At 39.6% G+C, this 21,392-nt stretch overlaps 1 protein-coding gene across 1 annotated transcript in view; it reads right to left on the reverse strand.

The window, feature by feature from the left end:
• MYH15 (myosin heavy chain 15) overlaps window positions 1-2,653 on the reverse strand; it is a 135,827-nt gene extending 133,174 nt beyond the window's left edge. The window contains exon 1 of the mRNA XM_037148869.2: window positions 2,524-2,653. Within this exon, the coding sequence (XP_037004764.2) occupies window positions 2,524-2,611 (88 nt within the window). The 5' untranslated portion in view covers window positions 2,612-2,653. The remainder of the gene's footprint in view (window positions 1-2,523) is intronic.
• Window positions 2,654-21,392: the final 18,739 nt, after the last annotated feature.

Genomic DNA, 21,392 nt, shown 5'->3' on the forward strand with positions numbered 1-21,392 from the left:
GTTATCACCTGAAAAAAACATGAGTATCACCTGGCAGAGATTCCCTCCTTCCTTTTGTTCCTTTTAGGAAAAGAACCAAAGAAAAGAGATTAAGAGAGCTGTCCAAAATTGCATAACTAATTAGTGGCAGTCATTAGAGTACTGACTCAAGAAATCCTATCACCGACCCCCTAAATCAGAGATCCTGCATTACTGTAAGATGCTTCCTCTATCTCCTGGGTTAACTTTGTTTCCCCCATTGTTTCTCTCAAGTATTGGGTTAATCACTTGCCTCTTTATTAGCAATTTTTTTATCACCTCTGGAAACTGGGAGAGAAAAATTTTCGAAGATCCTTACTTATCTGAGGCCCAGTCCCTGACAAGGATATTTTTGAAGATGAAACAAATGAATTCAGTCAACTTATAAATACTTTGCATTCATAAAAAATTGCAGAGAAGGCAATGGAGACAGCAATGGGTTTGAGTCAGGACACCTGGATTTTAGTCTTGGTTTTCCTAGTAACAAGATATAAAGAACAGCCTCATTTCTATGGGCTCTAGTTTTCTCATCTGTAAACTCAGGAGGTTTGTCTATGTGATTTTGTATTTTTAGATGATTAAATGTCTTTCCCAATATAATGGTAGCATGTCTTACTGGAGAAAACTTTAATGTAGAGAAATATATGAAGAAATTTTTTTAAAAAATCACCCATGATGTACAGTAACTCAAACAAACAAATAAACAACAAACCCACTATTATCCATGTGAAGCATTTCTTTCAAGTCTTTTTTCTCAAATATGGATCAAAATTGGAGTCATACTATATTCAGTTTTATACTTATTTTAAGTAGATTATTTACCTGTCCTTATATAAAAAATACGTACATTTTGCTTTGAGATGGTGTTTTGTCTTTATCTCTAAAAGCAGGCTTCCTCCCTGACTCCCAGCAATTCTAGTTTCCTTTCCGGGGTATCGCCCTGCTGCATTGCCTTTGTTTTTCCCACGTATTGTCTCATGTGGTCCTCACGGAGGAAGGTTGGCAGAGTAAGTATTAAACAGCCTGACAGGTGAGAAAACCGAGGCTGGGTAAGAAGTGATTTGCTCTAATTACACAGCTAGAGGACATCAAGCACAGGGAATCCGAACCCAAGAATACTTGCCTAATACTCTTATCACACTGATCTCACTTGGCTTGAGTTAAAAAAAAAAAGCCCTCTATACTGTCTCTAGCCCAGCAGGATGAAAAGTTTTTGCTGACTCTTGTCTTTTTGCTGTCAGTACATTTCTAGGAGGAAGAATACTTTGGCCAAAAAATTAATTAAAAATTATGTGCTTGTTATATTTTAAGTAATTATTTAGAGTGCTGACTGAGTCTACTAAATGTATCATTGAATTATCTCTAGTGCTTTGGCTCGATTTTGATTTTCTCCCTGAAATCACCATGGTCTTGTTCTTCGTTATCTAACTACCTGCGATAAGCTTCTGCATGACCAGTTCTGACCTCGGGGACAGTTCTGTTATTATATTTGATTTGATGGATTATAATTAGCTACTTTAAAATGCAATCACAGTAATGAAATTCAATGACTGGAAACTGGGAACTGATCCAGACTTGGTCTATGATGGAAATATAATGTTCTACATAACTGGCTTGAATTCTAATTGTTCACATTAAAGCCTAATGTTGACTAACTAGGAGTACTAGGACAACTCTCAGTCAGTATTTATGTTCTGCTATTGAATAATTTTGGAATTAAGATATGTAGGTGGCTTGATGCTAGATTACACTATGAATCTGACTCCAGATCCCCAATTAGCTGAACTTCAGAAGATGGCTGTGCAGCCTACACATGGAAAGCGAGAGGGGAATATATTTATTTAGAGATTTTCCTGTAGCTCTTAGCCTTTATCTTGAAGTTAAATCCTAATTAACCTTTGTTTTTGCCAGTAACTACCAAGAAATTATTAATCAGGGTAAGTTAGTCTCCCAATTATCTTTTGTTTAGTGTTTGGCTGAGTGACCCTACTGACCTAGAAAATGTCCAGAGGGCAAAGTTCCAACATTAGTAAATTCTGAAGATAGCCAGAGACAGCCTCTATTCCTCCTGCCTCCCCAGAGTCTTTTCCTTTCTTCTTCCCAGTGAACAAGCCCAGTCTCCCGTCTAAGTGTCAGGCTCATCCCTCTACTATGGCCTTCACTGACAACTAAGAGGTTTCTGAGAATGGCTTTATCTGGGGTCCCTCCTGCAGGTATCAGCATTATAACTGTGTTTCCTGGAAGATAAAGCACATTGTAGGGGCAAGGAAGCAGGGCCTGTACCTGGACCACCTCCCAGCACTCTTCTTTTCTGCAAACCTCCATCCCTTCCCTGGGCGCTCGGACCTCCTCAGTCGCTCAGGCAGAGGTCCATAGATGTGGGTTACACCCCAAGCAAGCAAGTTCGACTCCAGAACTGATGCATCCTCTGGACAAATCAACTATCTCAATTGCCACCTGGAAGCAGTAAACTAAAGTGAAGCCAGCAGCCCCCATGAATCTTACCATCGAAGTCCTTGGCCTGTAGCAGAAGCAGCTCTACCTCACTTGTTCTGAGGAAGGTCGCAGCCTCTCCAAGCTCTGACAAGTCCATCCTTCCTAAAGTGATCCACCCCAATGCTAGGCCTAAAGGAAGCTGAAAGTGTTCACTCTGCAGGAGATAGGTATAAGGAGAAAAAGTGGAAATGAGGCATCGGGCACTAAAATGAGAAACTAGAGGTAGACCAAAAGGATTAAGTCTTCTTTTAAACTGCCTCGATTCCTCCTCTCTCTGTCAGGTCTCAAGTTCAAGATAAAAAGGGGACTTAGGAACACCTGACCGAGCAGAACCAATTTGCCCCCTAGGCACAGTGCCTGTGACTCATTATACCTTTAGGGACCCAAAAAAAGTATTTTAATTTCTTTTAAAATTAGAAAAATATATAAATATTATATATACATATAAAGTAATGAATCTAGCCTGGGTTATATTAGTCTTCATCACCAAAGTTCAATTTTTTGAATTGAAAAAATCAGCTGTAAAATTCAATTTGTGTGTGTGTGTGTGTGTGTGTGTGTGTGTGTGTGTGTGTGTTTGTGAAAGAAAGGATTCACAAAGATAGAAGTGCCTAGGGTCCATGAAAGTCATAATGTAACACTGAACCGCAGACTTCTGGTCTTAGCAGGCGAGAGACTGGGCCAGATGGAGAAACGTCAAATTGAGGCACTAGGGCCCCTGCTAGGAGTGGAGGAAAGGCTTGCAGGTGTCTAGATGCATCAGGGTAGATGGAACATTGTAGCCAGATGGTGGTGACAGAGGGGAGAAGTTATTTTGAGAGCTGTTCAGCACTAGAGAGTAAAGGAACGAAAAGGTATCTCAGCAGAGATGAATGTCTGGGAGCAGACGGAATATAAAACCCCTGGCAGACAGACATCCGGGAAGCTGGCCTAGGGCTGCCGTGGGGAGGCACATGCTGGAGGCGGGGGGCAGGTGGTGTGGTGAAGGAAGTGAGCGGGTGTGAGTAGAGGAGCTCCTGTAGAAGTGAGTGGGTGTGAGCAGAGGAGCCCCTGTGCTCAGACATTTCCAGGTTTTCAGGGACTGGCCTGCTGGGCAAATCATCAGGGCTAACGTCATTGATTGTTCGTTCACTCTATACCAAACGCTTTACTTATTTTATCATTAATCTTCACACTTTCCATTTGGTAACATGGAGGAGAAGCAATGGCATCTGGGCCACCATGGTCCAAAATGAGAGATTATTCTTTCTTTCTTTTTATTCTTTTTTAAAAATTTTATTTAGTTATTTTTCAAGGAGATTATTCTTTCTAACTGACAAAAAACAAAAGTCTTAGGCTTTGCCCACTCTGCTCCAGTTTGCAGGGCAACTATTATCAGCCCTGCTTTACAGGTTGACAGGTAGAGAAGGACTTACCAAATTTTCCTAGCTCCAGCGCCCCACTCAAGGATTCATTAGTGCCATGGCCTACCCCTCCAAAATAAACTGTAATCATTTTCTACCTCACACATGGGTGAGGATTAACACCCCTAATAAAGTAACGCATTTCACAATACTTCATCTGCTCTTTTCTTGTGGTGACTTGGGAGCATCTATGGATACTATTCTCTGGAATCTAAGGAGTGTGATTTAAAGCAAAGACTAGTGGTCCAGGCTAAGAGTTAGTTTTACCTCTGCCAGGAAATAAGCATGTGGCTTGTAGGAAATGACTTGTCCCCCACCTTGAGGTTCAGTTTCCTCACCTGCACAATGCAAGAACTAGCCATAGTTCATGCGGGCATTTCCCACGGTAGACAGGCAAGAAGGTACTCATGAGAAGCACATGCACAAATGCCCAGATATGGCAGGGAGGGTAGCAATTCCCAGGACAGGAAGATATAATTGATCTTTTCTGCAGGTGAGCATTTAGAATAATAATAATAATGAACACTTGAATAGAGTGAATGGAGCAAGATGAAAAAAGATCTGGAAGTTAGGCAGAGAAATGTGGAAACAGACTGCAGGAAACCTTGTAGACTCTGGGCAGGGACCCGAGGACAGCAGTATTTTAGGAAAATGGCTCTGGAAGCACATTTGTGGTGGGTTGAAACAGGGAGAAGCCGTAGTCAGGGAGACAAGTTGTGAGTCCGTATTTGTGAGAGAACTAAACTGTGTCTTCCCCCCTCTCACTCTGTGCAGCTTCTTGGTGGCCCGCAGAGTAGACAGAAGGGCTCAGAAAATAGATTTTGGGTGTAGAAGATACTCATAAATGCATGGGTATGTGTGCAAATTTCCTGGGTGAATACATGAATACCTAAGAAATGGGTACCTAGGAAGTAGGAACAGGATATGGGTGGGAGAAGGGGACAGTTACCTTTCACTTTATACCCTTCCTATCTGTTTTAATGTGTGGGCATGTGTGTGTATGTCCACAGATTTTTAAAAGTAGTTCTTACTATAACTTTCAAGGAAAAAACAATCACATCAAAGTACAGTACACACAGCTATGTAAATCCCTTTGCTAGTCTGGACCACTTAGCATAATGAAGGGAATACAGGAAGCAGTATGTGTAGAAAGCAGTGCTAGATAGGAGGAAACTAGACATGCCAGGAGCACAGAGGATCTGCCAGCTCTTCGGAGGGAGGCAACCGAAGCCAATAAAATGACCCCCCTGAACAAACAAAGATCAGAACCCTCCTTCCTCCTCTGCCTCCTCCTGCATCCATTAACCCAATGCCCCTACGAATCCTCTGGGTCCCTTTAGTTTCAACTTGTACATATGGAATTTTTCAGAAAAACACATTTGTCACAGCACAGTCATATTAATGCCTTAAAATAGAAAATGAAAGAGTCCAAACTCCCAAAGAAGTATACAAAATTAACCTTGTCTGCAAAATAAACAGGAGGTATATTTTAATCATGATAGAGAAATATAGATGAACACTGATTTAAAAGGAGTTCTTTTAGGTTTAGGGTTAGAGTTACTCTATATATTGAGAGGAAATTAAATCTGAGATTGGTACTTTGGCATTTTTTGTCAAGAGATTCTGAGACCTATTGTAAACTTTTATCTGCTAGTAAATACTTGGAAGAGGCAGAAGAGAGAAGGGAGCAGGATAAACCGCAGAGGAGAGGGAGGGGTGAGGCACAGGATGTCTGCACGTTGCTGTCACTTCCTCACATCTGGGCCCAGTGGTTCCTTTCAACATCCAAGAGCTTGATTTGTCACTTTGTACGGGGATGATTAGGATCTGAGAGTCAGATAGCTATGCTCATAAGTACGGTGACCATATTATTTATTATCCAAACCTGGACATATTTTTTCATACAGGAACACTTCTGAGAGTGGAAGAGGGAATTCATAACTAAACCTGGGCAACAGACATAATCTGATACCACCCCAAGCAAACAGAGACATGTGGACACCTCAGGCATAAAGGAATTGATGACTTGGGATGACAATTTATAAATCAGCAATAAAGGTACAGCTTTTGGGCATCTGTAAAGTTCAGATTACTTGTCTCCATCGCTTACAGGGTACTTAGACAACATTACTATCAGAAAGCTGAACTCAGAGCGAGGTTTAAATACTGACAGGACTTGTCATTCTGTTCGTAGCACAGCCAAGTGGCTCCTCCTGCTCTGTTCTAGCATTCACTTTTTCAGACTGAGGTCGGTATAAACCACCACTCTCCCATTTGCACTGACATGATGCAATTTCCAGAATTAAACATATTAGTTACCTAGATAGCAAGATAAAGATGAAGAGTGGGAAGGCCTTATGTGGAAGGGACAGTTGAGATGTGAGCTTTTCACCTTGACCTGGAAAGGATCGTGTTGGTCCAATCTAGCTGCCCTTGATAAAAAATAAATGGACACCTGCCATTTAAGAGGTGACATCAGCCTCGGTGACTAACCGTCCTGGTAGCTGGGGTCTGAATCCTTTCCCAGGACTTGGGATTTCCAATGCTCAAACCAGGTGAGTCCCAGGCAAGTTGGGACAAGTTGGTTATCTTACTTTCAAGTCTAAACCATTGAGTTATTTGAAGAATAAAATCTCTAGTTTAAAAATTAGCTACTTTTATGCTGATTGTATTTTTGTGCTTCTCCCTCCCTCCAGGTATTTTGTAAAAAGCTTTTTGAAAATGTCCATCTATTCTCTCATTAAATATATATTTATTGCCCAACAGCAATTGCCCACATGGGCCATGTATGTGTGTACAAAGATGGGCATTGTAACGCACTCTTTACCCTTTTAGATTGATAGGTTGGGAATGTGTTGGGTATGGCAGGGGACGGAGTTCTTTCTGTCTTAAAATATGGATATGCATTAGGCAAATTTGTAGAGAGAAATCTTCCCATTGTGTAGAGGGGCAGTGGTGGTCACGAGGCAAAGATCAGCACAAGGGAGCCCAGGGGAAGTGCAGAGCCAGTGGAAGAGGTGAGTTTGTGCAGCTATGACTCCAGCTCACCACTCAGCTAACACCTTAGTTTAGTCTTTGTTATATTTTTTATGACATGAGAGGCCTTTTCATCACATTGTTCTTTGACGGGATCCTTCACTCCATCATCTCTTCTGCTTGCCATTTCATCAGAAGGGTTCCTTTTTGATCCTCGTTATCCCCCGGCATAAAACCCTGAGAGTCTTCTCCCATTTCTCCTTCTCTCTCATGCCCATGTTCAACTGATCACCAAGTTCTATTGATTCTGCAATGATCAGATTCTTATCCGCTTCTAGCAGATGTGGTTTTGAGTGCCTGCTGAGCTCACACACTTCTCTGAGCAGTGCCTGCCATCCACGGGCATGAACCACAAGCTGTCATGTTTCTAAGGTGACACTGGTGGCCTGGCCCTGCTGATTACAGCAGGTGTGGGTACCTGATCCAATCAGAGACACTCAGGCTGTGTTTCCCTGGCATACAGATTTGGGACATAGGGCACCTCAGTCTGGGATTTTTGCTTGCAAAAAGTGATGCACAGCTGGGGGTTGAGGCTGGCATTGTCCCAGGGTGCCATGGCCCAGTAATCAGTAGATGCATCGGCAGAGGGAAAGAAGCAGCAATGCGGGAAGGAGAGATTGCTTGCTTATGTTCCCCAAAGCTTTTCTGGTTACAGTACCTCTTGAGACCTAGATTCAACTCCTGCCTTTGGTTGCCATAATATCTTTCAATAACCTTCCAATAATTCTTATTTCCACCTCAACTTTAAATTACCTTGAGTGAGTTTCTGTTTTTGCCTACACAATATCGTTAACGAAGACATTATGTCTCAGTCTTTGTCTTAATATAGGTTCTTGATTTCTCTCCCAGGATGATGTGAAGACTGTATGTAAATAATAGTCAGCAGAGTGTCTGGTGCATAATAAAATTTCAATCAATGTTAACTACTTTATTGCTATTCACCAAGCATTTGTTTAGTCTTTGAACACTGTGCTAAATATGCAGGATGGTTGCTTTGCTTTCTAAATTGCTTAGTGATTGAATTGTACAAAACCATGATAGAGGAGACTACCTTTGGGAAGAAGGGAGGGAAATTTGCAAAGTGAAGCTGCAGTTGGGTAGATAGAAGTGAGACAACAGTGCCATCTACTTAGGCAGTGTCTCTATCCTAGGAGGTCACGCTGACCCTAGTCCTCTCGCCACTGCCCACAGTGAATCTGTCTTCAGGAAACCTTGTCTCTTTCAGTCAGGGCCAGGCAACACATTTCTGGAGGGAGGGGACTCAGAGACTGCCTTCTTTGAAATCTGTACTGCCATGGCATTTTAGTGCCTTGACTGTAAGCAGAAACCAAATCGAGGCTATTAAGTAAATTGTTAAAAGAGTTAAATTATTTTCATGTTAGCAACCCCGACAAGTTTTCAAGATGGTTTCATCATAATTGACTAGATTCACTCGAGTTCTTCATCAAGTTGGGTTATTATGCGTGTTTGCTTTCAAAGTCTTCCACTGCTGGGAAACCACGATGCGAGTAACAAGAGCAAATATGAATATTCCTCTGAGTAAACAAATACTAAGAATCTCTTGACAAAGCCTCTTCCGTTATTAAAATTGAAGACAAAGTGTCTGAAAATGAGAATGGATTTATCCAGATGTCAACAGAGGGAGAGAATTATCAAGCACGTAAGTGATTCCCAACATACTGAAACATGTGTCTCAAGGCAGTAAGTGAAGCACATCTAGTTACAAGGCCCAGTGAACACCACAGATCTGGGGAAATGCCACAAGATGCTCTTAATTACAGGCACTACTGGATAGACAGATGAGGCCGAATTCTCCTAATATTCATGCAGCTGGGATAATGTCACATGCCTCAATTCAGCAAGGTTTACTCAGTACAAAATTGCTAATAGCTTAGTCTTTGTGCATAAATCTACCACCCCTTAAACAGCTACAAATCTGCATTTTATTTACTTATATGCACTTTATCTTACCATAAAAGTAGGGACTTTAAGCAGGTTTACCTCCTTAAAGAGAAATGTTAAAATGTTGAATTTAACTAAATGGCAAGTCAAAGTGTTATACAAATGATTGATTATTGAAGCACTGACTCTAAGGGTGACTACGGTGATGACTACAGATGTAGAAACCATCCAGGTCACACCCCTGAATCCTGCCCTGACTCCTCTTTGGCTCCCTCCTTCCTCTGGTTCCCCTCTCCCAGTTTCCCGTGGCTCTTCTATCCTGCCTAGAACTAGGTACCCTATTCCTTCCCATCTCCCAGTCTCTGATCAAAATTCCAGTTCTCTCAGCTGCTTGCTATTCAGCCAGACAAGGACATTTGAATAGATTCTGTCATGTGTTCCCTTTTGAATATGTCCTCATAGGCTCTGTGGGTGAAAAGACCAAGAAGAGTTCATGGAGTTCCCAATCCAGATGGGCTGGGCTACATAGATGTGTATCGGTTGTTACAACTGATAATAGAAAAGGCTGGGATAGAGCTGTATACAGGATGGATAATGCAGGTCATGGAGGCATGACCCACTCAACTAGAATTGTATTTTTTAAAAAACAGTCTGCAACTCAAAGGCTGGAAGCCCAAAAGTCCCTGAAACAATACCTGGATGTCAGTACTAACACTATTTTATAGGAGCAAAGAATAGTTGACATTTCTGAGGGCTTATTGTATACAAATGTTGTACATATAATAACTTTTTTAACCTCACAGATGCTCTATGAGGACATATATAATAACCACATTATACAAAGACACTGAGACTTGGAGAGGCAGGAAGTGGTGTCTCTGGTTTGGATTCCAAATATAAGTTATCTCGATTCCTATTTCTCCCTTCACCTTCATAACCAGTTATGTGCCAAGCTCTGCTGACTATTTCTTCAGATATTGCTCAGAACCATCTACATCTTTGTGATCCCTTGCCAGCACCCTGATCAAGGTCATCACCATTTTACCCCTGGCTTATTGCTTTACTTTCTCAATTAGTCTCTTGACAGCAGACAATCCAAAGTCAGGCACAATATACAATAACAATCATATTACTATTTTATTTAAAAGCCTTTGCACATTTTACTTAAGACAAAGTCCAACATGTTAACAGGGCCTACAGAACTCTTCATTCTGACCTACCTGATATTCCTACTCCACCTCCCTTACTCTTTCACCTGCAGGCATGACGTGGTTAGTGCACTGGTCCGCACCAAGAGCATTCTCTGACCTTTGGATGTTAACACATAACGTGACCTCCACCTAGAACATTCAGCCTTGTTGCTCAACCCTGGCTGATTCCTAATCATGCTTTGGACCACATTTCTATCTCCAGGTTGTGTTTCTCTTAGACATATTCTTAGATCCCTTTTCGAGTTGTATCATGGTACTCTTCATTCTATATTATTATCTAATTGTCTATCTTCCTACTAAACATAAGCAATCTTAGGGCAGGGACTAGGTCTGCTACATGCAAAGCAGACTCCAATCCTTTGCACAGAGTAGGGAATGTACCAACAAATTAGGCCCATTAAAGTGCCTCCTGAGTTCATACTTCTAAGCGTGGATGCTGTACTGCCTTCTGGCTGAGCTCCAGTGTAGGATAGATCATGTTCTTGGTTAGAAAAGGTTCTGAACAAAATGCAACATGTCCTTAAAGATAATACGTCCTTGGTTAAGAAAGCTTCACCACCTCATTCTCTAAGTTGGATGAGAAATGACAATCTAGATGTATGGTTCAAAAGGAGTATGATGAGGGTAAAAATCAATGGGTTGACTATACTAAGAAAACTGAGCTTGTAGGGAAAAATTTAAATAAGTAGATTATTTGCTAATAAAAGTATTTGTTCAGAAATTTAAAATGTATTTTTCCATGATTTTTGAATCCAAGGAATTTAAGAACTAAAAGTTCTTTAATATCAGCTATCTCACTTAGTGCTCCATAATTTATAGGTGAGTGTCAAAAGGACCAGCAAAATAAATGCATGGCCCAAGTTGTCCAGCCAATGACAGTAGAGCTAGGATGAAAGTATGGACACTTTTATGCAGAGTATAGGAAAAAACACTTGTGACAGGTCTATGAAGAAGAACTGAAGAAAACTAGGATTAGTATATCGCTGGGCTTCAGAGTTGAAGCCAAATATACTGTCATGTAAAATGCAAGTTAACATCATAATCAGAGAGTAAATATTAGATGCAATGGAACACTGTCATGGTCTGGTAAAATAATGTGCCTCACCATGAGCGACTCATGGTCTATAGAATAGCTTAAGACCTGGTTTGGAATTGCCGGTACTATTGTTCAGCATAAACGATTTGTATTAAATATATCTAATGATTCTGAAAGGTGAGGTATAATATAAATCCCAGGTATTATTTGTAGTATATCCCTTCTTTTTGTATTTTTCTGATTGATATGACCTTAACCCAGGAAAATTGTACGCTTCAACTATGTACAATTATAATTATGATAGATACTCAAAGATACGCCTATCTAAAATAAAACTGGAGTATTATGTGTTCTTGTTCAATTAATTTCACCAAATACATTTTGAACAATGAATAAGTGCCAAGAATTGGCAAGTACTTGGGATACCAGAACAATTAACACATGACTTCTACTCTCAAGATTTGAGTCTAGTAGGACACAAGACTTGTCAACAAATCATTTTCAGTTAAGTGCAATGATGGACATTTATTCACCAAAAAATTATAAAATAAAATAGTTAAAATTCTTACCTCAGAGAAATTCCATTCTATAAATACACTGGGTTTTGTTGCTGTTGTTGTTGTTGTTGTTAAAATATTTCATTTTATATAACGGATAACCCCCAAGGGAAAAGAATTAGTAAAAACAGCAAATTGTCTTTCATACCTGTCATTCAACATATTGGTGGAAAAGGGAGAGAAAAAAACCTACCTTGGAAAGAGCAAAAGAAATAAACAGACCAGTGCTGAATCAAGACTTTATATGCTTTTCTCAAGGTCAATGGTGACAACCTCAGTCCATTTTGCCATTGTTTCTAAATTTGTCGACTGGTTTTTGAGAAACTGAACCCATGGATCTGGGATTGGCACCCAAAATGTCTCTGAGGCAAGGGTGTGAGATGCCAGAAAATGATTCCATTTCTATAACCCAAATCCACAGACTAATTTAACTCATTCTCTAAATGCTTGCTGCATAATAAGATTAGATGATATTAATAAAAGAAGCAGTAGTGCCCGTCTGGTGGCATTATTTTTGGAGTCTTGGGCTCTAATGCTATCTCTCTCAGTGATTTTGAACAATTAAGCTAATGATCTCAACATTTTTTACATCACCAAGAAAATAGATAATAATAATAATTGTCTACTATTTATTTAGGCTGTTAATGGAATACTAAAAAACAACACATATAATGGGTTTTATTGTGTTCCAAGCACTGTTCTAAGCACTTTACATATTTAAGTTTATTTGAGCCTCATAAGAATCCTATAAGATGGGACCTTTATTATTCCATTTTACAAGTGAGGAAACAGGCAGTGATGATAAGCTAGATATTTTTGGAGACAAGATTTGAGCCTAGACTGTTGGGTCTGAAAAACTATTCTTATAACTATTATGATATACAATTATTAGCTCATAATTCTGATAATAGTCTTTAATTTCTTCCCCCCAAAAGTGTCCTTTTTATTCAAGGAAATGTATGGCAATTTGTTTCTTCTAACAGCCAGGAAATTTTCTTTTGCTGCAAACCAGGTGAAGCAAACAGCTAACCAATTACTATAAAAGGAGGCACATCCAGTCAGAGCCTTTAGCTTTGAATAATTTTTCCAGGACTTGAAAGCCTTTGCAAAACGTGAAAATGTCTTCCTGGAGCAAAGGACTCTCTAAATTATGTTTAAAGTAACTTGGGAAATGATATTTAAAAAGTGGAATGCGTTTGGGTTGTAGAAAACAGGGCAAGCAGTTTTCAGCACTGATGGGCCAGTTCTGCATAAGTGTTCTCTCAATTAATTCACCATTCCTCATCAAGGGAAAAAGAGAAGAGAGAGCCACCTATACTGAAGCCTATTACAGCAGTCTTGTGGGCAGAAATGGACTAGTAATGAATGCTGAAGCAAGTACTGCATAATTATAGCTAATCAGTTATGCTAAAATGAGCCAATATGGCAGCCTAATTGAGATGATGATCCTTGTTTCTTCTTACAGGAATGCAGTTTAATTAGAATGGGTAAACTGACAGTCAGCAGTAACCTCAGAGAATCCCAGGCAATATGAAATGAAGCAAGAGAAATATCACCCTGGCTGGCTTTCAGTTCATAGGAAATGGACATTAAAACTGCCCATTTGGCCTTTGGGAAACTGGAGGCTATTTTTCATGCATGCTTAGAGCTTGAGCAAAAGACTGTGTTGCTGTATCTGAACTTTTAAAAAAGGATCAATCCAGATAAAGCAGACAAAACTGTTTAATTTGCATTTCAAGGAGCTCTGAGGATTCAAAATGTCCAAATGCAGAGAAAACTAACCAGACTGGGTTTTCAGAGGGGTCTAATTTGGAATAAATAAGAGACAGCTGTTAAAAGTAATAAACCTCTTTCCATTTTGGATGGTCAGGAGGAGAGGCATGTACCAGCAAGCTCTGAGAGCAGGTGGTGGGGAGAAAGAGAAAGTGTATGTGTTATGGCTCTACCACCCGCCCCCCCCCCCCCAAAATCCCAAGAAAGAGCAGGATCAGAGAGTTGCTGGTGTGGCTTAGCTGACAAATCTACAAGGTAGATAGACATGGCAGACTTGATGATTCAAATTTGGTTTATAATATCTTATAACCCCAGTACAGTGAGTCCTCACCTGAGATCTTAGATAGATTCTGTGACTTTTAACAAAACCAATTTTGCCATAGGCTAATTGATATCAACAAGAGTTAAGTTCCCATGGCATCTCATCAACATTACAACAAAACGACAAACAAAAGGACAGGATTTGAGGAGTTGCTGTAGCTGATCCAAAAGTCACTTCTCAGCTCTTACAGTAATAGTTGCAGAAGACGGAATGTTTTGCAGCATAAACTAGGAAAACACCCAAATTCACTTCCTTCCCCCCATTCTACTTGTGTACACTGAGGATGAGCACATTCATGAAAGGACTTGATGTATGGATATAAAGTGATGGTTTTATGTCTGTTAGAAAAAAAGATCATAAACTTACGAGAAAGAATCAATTATTGAACATTTATTATAGTATTTAAATGAGAATGAATTGTAAAATAGTATATTTAAAAACATATGCAGTTAAAAATAGTCCCAAAGTGGTTCTCTCTGGGCGAGGAGATTATGGGCTCTTTAAAAATTATTTAATAATTTGCCCAGTATTTCTGTGTGTAAATTAGGATCAAAATTGGGTAAGTGAAATATGTTTTTAGATGTACATATATATTACACACATATGTACATATACACATATAATTGAACATGCAAATAAGTCAAACTTGTCCTTCTGTGTAACCCATAACAGAGCTTGCATCTCCTTATCCTTCCATTCACATCAACCCTCTGGCTTTCAGCTTTGATACGCGTATTTTCACCATGCTTTATGCTCATGTAGACATTCAAACACATTACATGTTGCTATTGGCTGTAAATAAAATTGGATCAGTGTACATAGGTCTCCACGTCTTGTCTTTCTCACCCAGTTGAACACCTGCCAAACCAACTTCTAGAAGTCTAATTTATTATTGCAAAAGTTGTGTGATATTCCACAGTGTAGATATGCCATGATTTATTCAGCCATTCCCCTATTGAAGTTTCAAGTTTTTTTTACGACTATGAAAAATGTAACTGGCATCTTTAAACATGTATTATTACTCATAGTTTTATTTCTATGGGAAAGTGTCCCAGGAGGGGAATGTCAGAGAAAATGTATTTAAAAGTTTAATAGGAATTGCCAGATTACTTTCCAAAAAGGCAGTAACACTTAACGATTTCACCAGCCATGTATGAAAGTATTCTTTTTCTCACATTACTGAAAGCAATTGGCATTCTCATTCTTTTTAATTTTCGACAGTCTGATAAGTATAAAGTAATATCTCATTGTAACTTTGGTTTCCCTAACTATTAAAAAATTTGAGCATCTTTTCAAATGCTTATAATTTGAATTGATTTTTGTCTGAGTTGTTTATTCTGCCTGTTTATTTCTTCTATTTTTATGAGGTATTTGTTTTTTCCTTCAAGTTTGCAATTTGGATTTTTTAAAGCTGGTATGAGAAACTTATTTTTAGAAAAGCAACATCCAGAGAATGCCACAGGCAGCCCTCGAATGTCTGAAATACTATATATAAAAATAGTAATTGCTGGGCCCTGGCTGGTGTAGCTCAGTGGATTGAGCGTGGGCCTGGGAACCAAGCAACCACAGTTCAATTCCCAGTCAGGGCACATGCCTAGGTTGCAGGCCAGTTCCTAGCAGGGGACACACAAGAGGCAACCATACATTGATATTTCTCTCCCTCTCTCCTTCCTTTCCCCTGTAAAGATAAATAAATAAAATCTTTAAAAAAATAGTAATTGCTCATAATGACAACATTGAAGCACTGAATGATACCAAGCTACATTCTAAATCTAAGAAGTTGTATTATGCCCAATATAATTTTAATGTTCTTATATATCAAATTTCTAATATGCTGACATTCACTAAACCAGATAACCAGATATTTAATCATGTAATCTATGGTGATAACATGACTTGGCAATATCAAAGTCTTGTGGCAACACATACACTTACTCATACTCACTTGGTAGAACTCCGCGCAAACATTTTAAAATTCTGGTTTCTTGGTCAAGTGGTATATTGCTTAAACTCATTAAATATATTCAGACTGCTCTATTATACAATCTAAATTAAATGTCCAACTGAATTAGTAAAAACAATTTGGATTAGGATGTAACCTCATCTTTTGTGTCATCTGCATTATTAATTTAAATTTGCCATATCAATTTTTCCCTAAATTTGCTCATGGTAACATCTGTCTTATATTTTGGTATAGCTAAATATATCTATTTTTTCTTTTTATAGCTACTAATTTTTATCTAGCTTTGGAGGATTATAAATGGTTATATTTAGTCAGTATTTTCGGGTAGTCCCAGTACTGGTTGCCCAGGGGAAGAACAATAACAAAACTGCCCTTTGCAAATGAACAAGTTGGGAACAGAAAACTACAAAATAACAATGACAGATAAGATAGAAGTTTATTTCTGTCTTGAAGTCTAGAAGGAGTTAATCCAGGGCTTGTCTGTGTACCCCAGTGCAGAGGATCAGGTTTGTTTCTCCCTTGATGATCTTCTGGGCATGGCCTCCATTCCCCAGGTCAACTCACGACTGAAAATTCCACTAGAGATCCAACCATTTTGTCCATTTCCAGCTGAGACGAAAGAGGAAGCGGGGGTGGGGGGGGAGGGCCATGCCCTCTAAATATTTTTCTCAGAAGCTGTCCAGTTTCCATTTACATAACATTAAGACGATATTAAGAAGAACTTAATTACACTTAGTTGTAAAAGATGCTTATATTTCCCTGGCAACTAGTAAAGAGAGACCATGAAACAGTCTTGATTTCAGGTGACCTTGTGCTCAGCTGAAAATTGGGGGTTTCAAAACATTGGAAGATGGGTAAAGCTCGCCACAAGAGTTTCAAAACAAGAATTAGGTGAGATACTTTCAGACAAATGATTTGGGGAAAAATATACCTCTTATGAAGTTCATATTACTCTAAGTAAATAGGTATACAAGCAAATGAGGAATAAGTGAATGAATTAATAAGCTCACTTCTAATATTTTTTCAAAGCTCAGTCACTATCCCTAACCTCACTCCTCTAAGACAGCCACTTCCTGATCATCATTTTCTTCTCTAGCCAGGTGGGCACAGATCCTATAGCAGATGATGCCTATTTATTTGGAAAATTGCTATCAACCAGAAGTGACCCAGTGCCACTGTACAGACTATTTTTCCCATCCATTGCTCAGTTCATCAATTGCTCATCCTGTATGCCTGATGCTCTCAACAATTCTGAAACTTCCTTCATAAGTCCAGTAAAAGGATTGAAAAAAAGAATCTACTGAGGGGAAAATTTTTTTCAGCTACAGGGTTAATGCTGTGAGGTGTTTTTTTTAATGATTCAAAGGGGTAACTTCTGTTTAGATGCTCTCATGTCTAGGCCATTTTTAATAACATTGCACATCACAAAAGGATGTAATAAAATTTATCTTTAAGAAGCAGAGATAGATAAAAAGCAGATGCTGTGGTTTATAATGTGGGTTTGTTATTCTAGCTGCCTTTTGAACCTAAAAAGATGAATTTTAAAACACATTTTACCGATGCTTATTGTACATTAAGAATGCAAACTTTCTGAGCAAATTGGGTTGCCAATTTTAAAATAAAATATCTGTATTATTAAAAAATGGTCAGAAATTAGAATTAGGGACACATAATAGGCAGACACGTGTCTTTTAATTTTATTTTTTGATTATGTCTAACAGTAATAAAAAGGAAAAGGAGGAGAGGAAGAAGAAGGAAATATCTGCTGCTGAACTGCTCATTTACACTCCACTATTTCTGAAAACACCTGGGTCTGTCACTCACCAGGATGGCTTCTTCCCTCGTGATTGACACTGAACTCAAATGCTTGAAGTGGGCCAATAAAGCTAGAGTCTGACGCAGTGATGCTTTAATAAACAAACTCTCCATGCAGCACTTTAGTAATCAATTCATGACACCACCAAGTATATTAAAATTATAAATCATGCAAATCAGAGCTACCTGATTTTGCAGCTGTGAGTTATAGACTTCTTTGTCCAACTTCGATTAGTCCTCACTAAGCTGAAGATGGTAAAACTGTCAAGTCTGAAATCTGTCTTCCCTGTTCTACTTCTACCTCCTTTTTCTGTCTCTGTTCTCTACCTGTAAGGTGAATGCTCTCTGACCTTTTCACTCATTTCCAGTCAGTTCAGCTCATGATCTACTTATTGGGCAGCAGGGCAGCAGCTCTGTGCTCACATGGGGCGAAAGCCAGCGCAGTGCGTAAGGCAGGTCTCTACCCTCTAGGAGCTCTTATTCTAGAGCAGAACTGCACGGCCCTGTGTTGAGACCCGTTATCAATTATTTGAGACAGAACAACAATAAGTGTGATGCTTGTGTTTCCCAGTGGTTTTTATTTAAGACTCTCTTTTCCTCCCTCCATCCTCTAACATATTCTGACATCTATTTAAAATTAGAACAGATTTTTAAATATCCATACATTAACACATTATTTGCACTCACATATGTTTCTCCAGTAAAAGGGTCTAGCTGCCACCCGGTTATAAACTGCAGCCATCTGGTTCATGGCATGGGCCCTGAACCTTGATTTTAGGAATATTCATCATGCACGTGGCTAAGGACAGCGGGGAGGACTGGATTTATCTGGTGCACTTATTTCAGTAGAAAAGAATTTGAATGCAGATCAAATACAGTGGGCCAAACCTCATCTACATTTATCTGTAACTGATTCATCTTAAACTATATTCTTACATTCTAATACTCTTATTTCTAACTATGGAATTTAAAGTGTCCTGCTAGCACTGGTTCTTAAAAGTTAGTGTCTACATGAACATGAACTAAAGGGGGGAATGTGGGTGGGAGGGGGTGTGCAGGGTGGAGGGGAATGAAAGGGGGGAATGGGACAACTGTAATGGCATAATCAATAAAATATATTGTTTTAAAAAGTTAGTGTCTAATGCAGATTGCTGTGTGCCACCCTGAATTTCTCATTCAACAGGTCCGAATGGGGCCTGAGAACCTGCATTTCTGGCCAGCTCCCAGTTGATACTAATGCTGCTGGTCTGGGGACCTCACTTTGAGAACTATTGTGATAGACCAGCAATTTTCCATGTTTTTTTTTAATCTGAAGGCACACATAAACTAATTACTAAAATTCTGTGGTACGTCAAAAAATATATCTTTTGCCGATCTGACAAAAATATAGTTATAATTTGGATTCATTCACACCAGACGGCTATTGCTGTGTTGGCTGTTGTTGTGTCATTCTTTTCTGTGATGATTCGAGGGGAAAGAGGCCAGTGTCCCTGACTAAGTAGTCAGGTATTGCATGTTTTAAAAATTCTTGCGGCACACTGTTTGAAAACTGCTGTGCTAGACTAAAGGAATTCCCTACAATAATAAGCAGGTGGGGAGATTCTGTTAAGCCACGAGGGGCTGGGCATGCCCTTAGACCTGCCTACCTATCCAGCCCTAAAGACAAGCCTCAGCTACCCTTTCCCTAGTGACTTGCCACTGGCTCACACCAGCACTCTCCCATAGTCCAAGGCAGGCAGAGCTTCCTCCCCAAGTGCGCCTACCCCCACACAGGCCTACCTGGGCAAGTCCTTCACCGCCTCTCACTACAGAGGACTTTCAGCTACAGAGTGTATGTTTTATGAGATTATTTTTGTTATTCTAGATAGCTTCTCATTATTATTCTAGATAGCTTCTCATTATTATTTTTTAACTCACCACTCCTTGCACCCTCACATAATGTCTGGAATTCATTTTCGTGTCTCCTGTTTTGTGTTGACCATGTCTCAGAACTTTTCAATATCTGCACTAGTCAGGCCTATTTGGAGTCAGATATATTAGCCCCCAAGATAAAACCTTCCTTGGCTTCTCAACAGAAGAGCAGAGGAATTAGGTGATGGGCCCTGAAGTCAGCCCGAGTGGGAATTCCCACTCCATTCTTACCTGGTCAGGGGACGCTGAGGAAGTTCTTCCTTCTTTCTGGGCCTTAGTTTTCTCGTGCACATTATGCCTTCACCAGCAGGCATTCATTCTAAATAAAATAATGTCTCTACGTATCTGGAAAAGATATTCAATAAATGACAACACTTACTGTTATTGTAAAAGAACTGTAATTATATTGGGGCACATATGAATAGAATTTATTTTATTTCTCACGAAGAAATAAAATAAATATTCTGGCAAGACTAATAGGCAGGCATAAAGTATAATAAATTTGTTAGGATCTTAAACTCCTTGCAATAGCCTTCTTAGTGAAACAGGCTGAATTCACAGATACATGGAAATTGAGGATAATAGCCATGTCCTTCTACACTCAGTCACTGCCATGGCTCTCAAACATTATGGCATGGAATTATGTTCTTAAGGCACAATGACCCAGTTTAGGAGTGTAAGATGTATCTTATATCTCAGTTCAATTCAAAAGTGTTAAATTCCCACTGAATTTGGTAAGAAGATCTAAGTTTCTGCAAAGCTCGTGGAGCTGGGTACAGTTCGTGTCCCCTGTTTCTCGGTGAGGAACTGATGACCTCAGGGAGGAGAGATGACCACACAAGGTCACGGTGCTAATACCTGTAACACCAGCACTCACGGTCAGGCAGTCTGACACCAGAGGCCACGCTCTCAGCCTTTCTGGCTCTTGACTCTGTGTTGGTCCCATAGAAGACTACTCAGTAAGTAATTCAGATTTATGCAGGTTTGATGTCATTAAAAATAGAGAAGGTGACATGGCATGTTATGACCCAGCAGGTACAGAGAAAAAATCTGGTGTAGTGGAAAATTCTAGCACCATGACCCCTGGTGTCTGAGCAAAAGGGAGTGAGAGGTTGGTGGTGTTGGACTGGGTACAGAGCACAGAGAATAAATCACAAGGAATGTTTTGCCATCTGTCTGGATTTTTAAAAAGGAGGCTGACTGCATTTATAAAGTCATATCACGATTACTCTGAAATTACATCATAGCCTATTTTTATGCTGTCATATAGTAATTTGTGTGCTGCTGATTAAGACTAGCGAGAAAAAAATTCTAGGCTCCTACTGTCAGGGCATTCATATCCCATCAGACAAATTAGACACATGTTGAGTGCCCACTCACTGCTCAGTCTTTGTGCTGAGCTTTTGGGAAAACTATAAAAATATCAGACGTGGTTACTGTCCTAAAAGAACATACAGTCCTCTTGGTAAGATGAGATAAGCACAATTAAAATGATTATAGAATGTCAGAATGATCAAAACAGAGGATCAGATAAAAGGGCAGTAGCCAGGAAGACGATGTTATGATGACAACATGGGACACCTATAAATCACAGGTGGCAAACGCAAGGCCCACGGGATGAATCCAGCCGTCCACCTTGTTTTATCCAGCCCGGCACCTTGTTTCTACTGGCAGCAGCGCCAAGTTCCTTGACCCTAGTTATGAGTAGTTACATGTACACAGTGCTAAATTACATTGGCCCTTTGAAGGCAAACATGAGGCTGATGTGGCTCCCAGTGAAAATGAATCTGACACCCCTGCTAAATGAAGCGATGGAAGCATGCAAACTGGGCTGAGCCATTCTGTCTGCAACAGGGCAATGTGCTTAAAATTTAGGTTGAGGGAAGATTGTGGATAGCCATTCTGGAACAAGGCTCCAAATTACTTATAGGAATACATATATGTCCAAG

The sequence above is a fragment of the Artibeus jamaicensis genome, unplaced genomic scaffold, assembly GCF_021234435.1.
Source record: "Artibeus jamaicensis isolate MK-2021 breed Jamaican fruit bat unplaced genomic scaffold, CSHL_Jam_final contig_3126, whole genome shotgun sequence".
Taxonomy (NCBI): domain Eukaryota; kingdom Metazoa; phylum Chordata; class Mammalia; order Chiroptera; family Phyllostomidae; genus Artibeus; species Artibeus jamaicensis.